Source organism: Mytilus galloprovincialis, chromosome 1 (assembly GCF_965363235.1).
Source record: "Mytilus galloprovincialis chromosome 1, xbMytGall1.hap1.1, whole genome shotgun sequence".
NCBI lineage: Eukaryota > Metazoa > Mollusca > Bivalvia > Mytilida > Mytilidae > Mytilus > Mytilus galloprovincialis.
In genome coordinates, this window is record NC_134838.1 from 63,761,660 (window position 1) to 63,771,620 (window position 9,961).

The 9,961-nt window shown below is 32.0% G+C and overlaps 1 protein-coding gene across 1 annotated transcript; it reads right to left on the reverse strand.

Annotated features, from left to right (window-relative positions):
- Nucleotides 1-3,544: 3,544 nt before the first annotated feature.
- LOC143081227 (baculoviral IAP repeat-containing protein 2-like) lies at nucleotides 3,545-8,806 on the reverse strand. Its single transcript, XM_076257346.1, has 5 exons — nucleotides 7,705-8,806; nucleotides 6,674-6,861; nucleotides 5,794-5,929; nucleotides 4,411-4,578; nucleotides 3,545-3,814 (listed from the first exon to the last, which is right to left on the reverse strand). The coding sequence occupies exons 1-5, from the start codon at nucleotides 8,672-8,674 to the stop codon at nucleotides 3,615-3,617; spliced, it is 1,662 nt and encodes a 553-aa protein (XP_076113461.1). The 5' UTR covers nucleotides 8,675-8,806; the 3' UTR covers nucleotides 3,545-3,614.
- Nucleotides 8,807-9,961: the final 1,155 nt, after the last annotated feature.

Consider the following 9,961-nt stretch of genomic DNA (forward strand, 5'->3'; position numbering starts at 1 on the left):
ACTTGACGACAGTCTTTCAAGTTGGATGATGAAAATGCATATCTTTGAAAAATTATAATTTGTTGTGTGTGATAACTAGGGTTTATAGTCTTCAATCACTAAAAAAAGTCTAGTCTGCCCTTCCACGAAATATTTAATTAGAATTTTTTTAAATGTTTATGAATTTTCGAAAATTCCACCTGACAACCGATCAGACAATAGTTTTAAGTTGAATCAATGCAGACAAGATCATTAACTGATGCTCATTAGCTAGTTGATACATTTGTCTTTTATAATACAACTGACATATATAAGGATCGTAATGGTGCAATGTGGATAAATTTATCGGTTTCCGAGAGCAAAATTGGTAGCGCGTCATCCCTACAATGGCTTCCATTTCTACGATTGTGTAAATAAACTGTCGTAATGGGGAGATAAATTTGACGAAGTAGAATTCTGACTGTAACTGTTTATCAATTCCTTAATTTGTTTTCAGTGTTTTTACTTTTTTCATAAGGGAAAGTAACTCTATATGTAGCAACAAACGAAATGATTGCTGCCGGATTGAAAATACTTCTCGAAAGATAAGGTAATTGTCGATGTTACTTATGGTAGAAAGGATAATGGGCAGCAACAATGAAGATGATTACGACGAACGACAACCATTTTGATGATGGTTGTTATGATGTATAGACACACATGGTTCCGTGTGATTTGATATCATATTGAAGTGTAGAAAAGAAGTTATGCATAATTCAAGTCGTGTTTTCAATATTTACTCTGTTGCCTGTAAACATCCTGTATTTGAAATCAACATGGATTGGGTATCTGAAAAAAAAAACGTTGTGAAAATTCCCACCAAAATTTGGAATATTTAAGTCACATGTACGTCACATGTATCTATGGAAGTCGTTGTCTATGGAGAAATCATCACTATGTACTCAATATACTTGTCAAATACGATCTTTCTTCTTTATATGTTATTAAAACTTGGGAATGTTTATATTGTATTCTGTTTTGTTTTGCAAATCTTAGCAACAATCGTGATTTTAAAGTTCATGAAATCCATTTCGAGCACTTTGTCTATAAGTTAAATGCAATATGATGGATGGTTGATTAACTTGTATTATTGATTTATATTATAAAATGAGTGTATCAAGAAACATATTTTCAAATGAAAAAGAAAAAGAAAGAAACAGACACACAAACAAAAAAACACAGTCATGTTTAAGACGTTATTACGCCAACAATAATTGATTTTAGTTATTGAAATCATCAGATCCCAAATTTAGAAATTAAAACTAATAACTTTTTATTAGTTAATATTCTAACACGTGTTGAATATATGTCCCCATTCAAATGCATTGATCGTCAATAAAGTTGGGTTTAATCACCCGGACCCCTACCCCGGATCCACAAATGGTGATATCGTGTGAGGTTGTACGCTAATCTTGTTTTTGACCTTTTGTCAGATTTTCGGAATGCTCTTGTTAACCTTGATTTAACTTCAACATTTTATACATTTTGTAGTTACTATATATAGTTTAAAAGCCAGTTTTGAAAATTTGGTTAAAACTATTTTTGTATAGTTTTTGAAAGACAAAAGGCGCTAGGTGCCAATGATAAATTTATCAAAAATAGAGAGAGAACCAATTCCTGCAACGTTTTCAAAAGCTTATATCTCAAAGACAAAGACAGGGACCTTTCGTTTTTCTAAATTTTAAGCTCAGTCATATATGCACTATCAATTTAATAAACAAAAGTTGTTATTCTAATACAGAGAGTGAACATCCTTAATGCCACAAAACCAATATAGGAAACGCCTTATTCCAAGAGAAGTGCAGAAAATACAAATTCACATAAACAAACAAATTTAAGTTGTTAATATATATGTTTGTTGTTTATACTAACGACGCAACAACTAATAAGGGGATAGTTATTTACAATATATTGAATATACTGTTTTGATATACAATATAAAATTCACCTTAATCGATAAAAGGTTTCTTATCATTTTGTGATAAAAGTTCTTAAAATATCCTAGTCTAAAATCAAACGATATTTGTTCGGGAAATCTATCAAAATTAATAATCGTTCGATGTATCTGGTTGGAAACGGTCAATAAATATAACCAAACAATTACGATTAGTAATAACTATCCAATACATATATGCAATATTCAGTCTTTCTTTTTTTCGAAATACACAATTAATATTTACATGATATAAATGAACTATTGTTTTCAAGTTTGTTGTCGTCAGGAAGATATTAAATTGAAGTATATTTAAATCTATTTCAGACACTCTAATACATGTATACTGATTGTGTATATAAACGCACTCTACCAAATAACAAAAAGATTTTGACTATTCGCAATTGTCCTTAATCAATTAAAACACGAGCTCCTGTTTTGAATTTCAGTCAGATAAAAGAAAATATTCGGCTTATTTAAAACGACAACATACTCAAGATCGAACACAGCCGATAAATAAAGGCAACAGTAGTATACCGCTGTTCAAACTCATAAATCCATGGACAAAAAACAAAATCGGGGTAATAAACTAAAACTGAGGGAAACGCATTAAATATAAGAGGAGAACAACGACACAACACTACAATGTAACACACACAGAAACGGACAAAGCAACAGACAAAATCCCACGAGAATAACAAATATAACATCAAAACCAAATACATGAATTTGGGATAGACATGTACAGTGACACGTCTTATCGCAATGTGAATTTACACTCAAAAATAAGAGAAAACAAACGACCCAACGTTAAAATGTAACACATACAGAAACGAACTATAATATAACAATGGTCATATTCCTGACTTGGTACAGGACATTTTTAAAGAAACAAAATGGCGGATTGAACCTGGTTTTGTGGCATGTCAAACCTCCCCTCTTATAGCTATGTGAAATATAACATTAAGATGACAACTCTACACCACAGGACTACAATATATTAAATAAATTGGAGAATACAATTGACAAAGCAACGCACGAACAACAGCCAACAAAAGGCAATAAGTTGAAAATTTTAATACGCCAGAAGTGCATTTTATCCGCACAAGATCTACTAGTGATGCCAAGATACAAAAGTTTGAAAGCCGAAACAAGCACAAAGTCGAACAGCATCGGTGACCAAAAGATAAAAAAAGTTGTGCCAAAATTTTTTTTTTCGATAACATTTAAAAAAAAATAATGACCGTCCAGACATACATGTACCTGTTTTATAAACAAAACAGTTTGATTATAATTACAAAATTATGAAGTTGTTTTTAAACTAATAGTGTAAAAAAATGTATTGTTGATTGCAGTACGCGTGCGACTTTCATAATTTTATCACCGGTAAACTATATATATAGCTATGCATCTTGCGGACGGTGCTTTGTATCGATTCATCTTGCAAAACGGAAAATGCTGACAACAGTAAATTCGTTGCACCTACATATGATAGACATATATAGACTCATATGTCTTGTTTGGGCGTCATGAAGGACTCGCAGAAATAATCTTTTGTTTTCTTATCTTGCTTTTATAATTTAAAACTGTATAACTTACAGTATATACTGTAAGATTAGTTTTATTGATTTTTATCAATTCCATACATTTTAAAGACATTATTTTAGCACATTATGGCCTTTACTGTTCCTTTGATAAATGCTCTACATATTGGACATCTTCTTAGCGCAGGCGCACAGCTACCACAAGCAGCTAAGTGACCACAAGGAAGAAAAACTATTGCAATTGGTTCATCCAAGCATATCTTACAAGTCTGCTGATCTTTCAGATTCTGATTCTCTTCTTCAAGACTTCTCACTGACACTGAAATAAAGTAAATATAAAAAATATTATACATCCGGTTTACTGAAGCAGTTCATCGAAAGTATCCCCTCGAAAAAATACTTTAAATTGGAAACGAAACGTTTTCGGTATTTTTGATAACTTGAAAGTGGCTAAGAATTTCGTAAATATTTCGAGTTTTTAGTTCGAGTTTAAGTTTGAATTAAAGCTCCCGAGTTCAAGTTCGAATTTGATATTCGAGAATAATTCCAGATAGTTTTTAAAAAAATGCTGTTTAAATGTTACTAGTATACACATACATGACATATTAAACACATGTCAACGTTTAACTCTATATCATGTAACGAATATTTGTTTTTCGTTTTTTTTTCTTGTTTTTTTCCTGTAAAAATCAGGACGTTAGTTTACTCGTTTGGATTGTAAATACGTTTGTCATCTTGGTATAGGTTTTGTTCATTGTTGAAAGCCGTACGGTGGACTATAGTTGCTATATAAACTTTTTCGTCAATTGTTCTCTGGTGGAGAGTTGTCTCATTTGCAATCATACCATAACTTCTTATTTTTACAAAAAAATATTTCCATTAAAAGTAACTGTTATTTGTAGTGAAAATACATACATTCTGGCTCTGGGTCGATCGTTGTCTCGTCTGTGACTTGTTTTGATAAACTTTTTGCAGATTGCGAATTTTCCATTTGCTGTTGGTTATAATGAGAATTTTCTTGGGTATGTTTTGAATTTTCCTCTAAACTGAAAATTGCCTCAAGAAGCCCGGTACTTGTGATATCTACAAAACATGTCATAGAGACTGCAATGATATTCATTTATCTTGACAAAATTTATGGTATCATCTTTTAATGTAAATATACGTGACACGGATCAACCATAGGACCCGGATGAGCCTGTGCAACTTTTCGTCAAGCACTTATTTAATATTCAATACATAGACACGATAAATATAAAAATGAAAAGATTGACATATATACTTGTGATATAGAATAAGATGTCTAAAAATAAAACATAAAAACTTAGCTTTTTCAGAATCGAAAGTACAACTACTATTTCAATGTCTGTACCCAATTGTTGAGGCCACTGCAAAATGAATACTTGTTCATTTGGACTGTTATGCACAAAATTAGGAGCGAGCGAGCGAAATTAGTATTTGTATTCTTTTCCGAACTTGAAGAGTTCAATTTCGAAATTAATATGAATCGATTTGGAGTGGCCTTTTTACGTTTTTACTCATTATAAAAGTTTGGTTTACGTTTTAGAAAATGTATTACATTTGTTCCAATAATGCATTTGATTCTAAAACGGACGAACGTTTTGAGTATACATAAACCCTATAGATCTGTCTATGACCATCAAACAGAAAATTAAATAACACGGCACTCATAAGCAAGTTATTTATTATACTTTTCAAGAAGCAAACCGTTTGTGTATATATAAATTGTGGAGTTGTTTTTCCATAACCTACTTTACTCCCAATTACAATTTATCAAATGACAGTCACTATAATTTATAACAATACAAAGCTCAACATTCGAAGACTTTGACCATTTTAACATGCATACGAGATACTTCACCGTTTTATCAGTGACGTTTAGACTTTGTAACAATGGAACAGTGTACCTTAAAAGTTTAGAACTGTACATAATGTACATCCGAAACATGAAAAAAAAACAAAAGTACTTTTACATTGATAACTAAACTTGTTCGTATTGATTTGAATATTATGACCATTAAATCCATTATCTGCTCTAAGACTGAAAATCGCGGAAGTCAACTGGTAAAGTATATAGTCAAGTATTTTGTGTGCTGTCATGAACATATAGGTACCGTAGTTTCAAGAAGAAATTTGCAGTGAGGAATTACTAATATTTCTTTACTCTTTATTCTTGCATTTTAATCTATTTTCTTATGATAACAAAACCGGAACTATTTGAATTAAACATCTCAGCGTAACTGTCCTTTCTAAATTTCCGTTAGTAGCAATACACACCTGATTTTCCTGCTTTTTGAAGAGTTTCGTATGCCTCTGTGACTAACTTTTCATTATATCCAAACTCTGTTACAGATCTAACTGCAGGAATGTTCTTAAATTCAGCCAATGACTTTTCTGAACTAGGGAGCGTATTCTGTAATTTTACCAAAAAATGAGGTCTACATTGGTCACTTATCACACAATTTACAATTATCATTAACTTGACTTGCCTACACTCGATTAACGTGCTGTTTGTACCCATCGTGTATACAGTAGTTGTAATCAATGAACTGCATATTGTATGTTTATTTTTTGAATTACCTGTCACGGTTTAAATAAACTAAGTTAAGCGTACAACTTAAACGCACCTCGTCCTGTAAGTTCGATTTGCCAACATGCAATGTAGTATGATTGATTGTAGTGTTCTTTACGTCCAGTGGCAACTACTTCACCAGTATTTATGACGAGAACAAGCAGTTAAAAAAAAACCTTAGTAGGTAGGTCGGACCGTCCTGTAATTTAGATCGTCCAGGATGAATGACACATGTAATTTGGACTGCTATTGCGAAAAGGGTATATTGGATAGTGAGAACATTTAGCCATGCAACAGGCTACCTACGTATACAAACCTTTCATCAAGTTAGTGAGAGGGTTCATAACGTGCAGAGAGCGTCTTTATAAACGAGACATCGGCTTTTACGTCTCTATTCTGAACGAAAGTGGCTGCGTATTTATACATCCCGCACAACCAAATGGAAGCCCAACTTTCGCAAGGGTTTTATTGCCAGTCGGAAGAAGACCACAAGTGACTATATTTTTCGTCCCCAGTTATCGTTTGCGAGTTTTATTAATTTAGATATTTGCGAAGTTATAAACAATTACGTATGTTCTTAATTACCTTTTCCACAATTGCACCCGGAATATATTTGTTTGTTTGAACATCTTCTATAAATCTATCGCCTTTACATTGTCGAACAAAAGCACACTTCTGGTACCAGCGAGCATGTTCTACCCAAGGCTCATCACCTGGTTCCCAATTTTTTAATCCTCCTCCGCAGAAAAAGCAGCGACAATGATCATCACTACCTTAAACATAAAAATGTCAATGATATGAAAAAGTAAAATCACAAAAATACTGAACTTAGAGGAAAATCAATTCGGAAAGTCCATAATCACATGGCAAAATCAAATAACAAAACGCATCAAAAACGAATGGACAAGAACTGTCATATTCCTGACTTGGTACAGGCATTTTCAAAATAGAGAGTCGGGAGGTAGCAAAGGGATTTTTAAACTCATAAGTCGAAAATAAACTGACAGCGCCAAATTCTTTACTTACTAGACATGCTGCTTTAATTTTTTTACATATTTTTTTTTATATTTACATTTTTATATAGATTTTTCGACTGTGAGAGAGCTTTCACATGTTTATTTTATCTTTCAAGTGTATTAATGGTTTTACACTAGTAATTTTTGGGGCCCTTTATAGCTTGCTGTTCGGTGTGAGCCAAAGCTCTGTGTTGAAGGCCGTACCTTGACCTATAATGGTTTACTTTTTATAAATTGTGACTTGGATGGAGAGTTAATTTGTCTCATTGGCACTCATACCACATCTTCCAATATATATCTATTGTATATATTACATGTACAATACATTTTCAGATTTCTATTGCGTTTTATTTTTACTGTAATCGCAAGCAATATATTAGTTTTACTAGTAGATTTTCTATCTCTGATGTAAAATACTTAAGCAAGCGGTTATTAGAGAACATACTTATATTAACATTGTGTTAAATAATAAGGGGCAACACGTATCAAACTGTTTTTTTTTTTTTTAATTAACATTGATACGCTATTTATTTATGAAACTCGAAAATATTACCAATGAATGTAATTTACATTTGTTCTTTCATAAATGAAAATTTCTACCTGTAAAAAAGAATCCAGCGGTTGCCATTTCGTCCGGAGACTGTGTCAAGTACGTTGGCCAATACTTAAACGAGTCCAGTCTAGATATTCTGATGGCGTATTTTGGGTACTTGGGGTTATCAACGCAAATCCCCATCCTCGGTTGTTCCACTGGCACATTGATAGTTGTATCTGTGGTAGTAATTTGACCAGAATATTGGTGGTGTGGTGTGCTTGAATCTCTATTTAAAGTCTCTAAGTCAGTGTTTGAAATTGGAATCAAGCTGTTAGTATCATTAGTTGTCAATGAGTAATTGTTGGGTATTTGGTAAGATTCTGTCCTGCTTATATCGGAATTAGAAACATTGTCTGTAGTATTGTTAAGAATTTGATATGTTCCACAAGGATTAGTGTGTACCCTGTCACCATTAGTATTTGAAATATTCCAACTAAAATTATTTGAATTTTGATTTATTGTGTTTGTCTGAATTCTTTGAGTCTCTGTTCTGACATATTGCATATTTAAACCATTTTGAGGGTCGTTACTATTAACCGACAATTTATTTTTGTCGTGCGAATTTTGACTACTTTCAGTTTCTATGTAAGAAATGTCAAATGTTCCATTGCTAACTGCACTTTCTGGTATATTTTGTAAATGATCCATGTATTTAGAGCCGATATGTTTGATAAAATCACAAAGCGGAGAAATTTGTTGGTGAATCTTCATAGGCGAATCGTACTCATTCCAATTTTTATATTTAATCCTGCATTTAAAGCAGCGAACCTCGTCATCCTTGTCTAAATAATAGAATCCAGCTCCTGCAAGTTTGGTTGCATAAACACCAGGAATATCTGGAAATGTTGCAAAAGTTGACAATCTTGTGCCTTCATACTCCATAGGATCTATTGATGATTTTGTATCATTTTTGCAAACCGAGTTGTCGTCTGGTGGAAAGAATGAACATTCCGGGAAGACATGCTGTTGTAACATACTTATAAATGGACGAACAGCGTCTTCAAAGTCTGGATGTTCATAAAGAGAATTAAACAGTTTTTTTTCACATACTTCAATATTAAACTTTTAGGATGATTTGAAATAACTTCAAAATTCTAATAATTAAGATCTCCCGAAGCATTGTTATACAGAGTTGTACATGTATGTGACGTTGGTTTTGCCTTCGCTCTCGTTCACTTTATCGTTATGTCACGATCAGTCAAAAATAAACTTTTCCCATTCAAAAATATACATGACCATTGTATGAATCTTCATCCGAATATGGTCTAGTCACACACCTTCTACAAAATAGTCTATTCACACACCTTCTACAAAATAATTGATTTTCATCAAAACGTTTTCACATAACGACAGCAACAAAAAGGGTAATGAGTGGCATCTTACAAATGTAACATCTACTTTAACAAAAAGAAATAAATTATATGTTGACGTTTTAGTAGAATCACAAGATGTAAGGATCAGTTAAACATATAAACGTGATACTTTGTTGATGAAATACAAGTTGGATACATTTGTTACTGATACACTGAGTATAAAAAAGCGATTTGAACTTGGGATTTATAACAATGCAAATTATGAAAAAAAACAATGATGTAATATATGTGTCTGTAAGATGATCAAAAGGTGTTCATGGCAACCTTCAGGCAAGGGTAAATTGTCTCTTTACAGTATCATATCAAAGTCACGCATGTACAACAGTATTTTCCAACATTAAAAATTGTAAAATAAATCTTATTAATAATAGTGAAAAGAAACAATTATACCCTAATCATGCTAATAATAAACACAAGTAAATCTACTTTGTTTCTTTTTCTTAAAATATAGTTGTACATTGTATATTATACATTTACAAGATTACATTGAGTGTTTATGACAAGCGATAGGACAATCATGCTTATTGTTCAATTTTTGTATTTGTCACAAGTATTAAATATTTTCATATGACAATGAAGGCTTTTTAATTTATTTCTATCATTATTGAAAGATTAAAATTCTAATGTTTTATATGTCACTTGAACTGATATTCCCTATTATATGTATACTTGAAATATTTAATGTATTAACAGTATACATGTATTATGAAATTTATAGGTGTTTAAGGTGCTGTTAACACAGAAATATATTCACACTTGACATACATTGGTTTATGACAATCTTAAGCTAACGAATTATTAGAAATATATAAGTCCACATGGCGCAAATATCGAATACTAATAGCTTCGCACCAAGATGATGCACAGCCATACACATTTGATTCCTGCA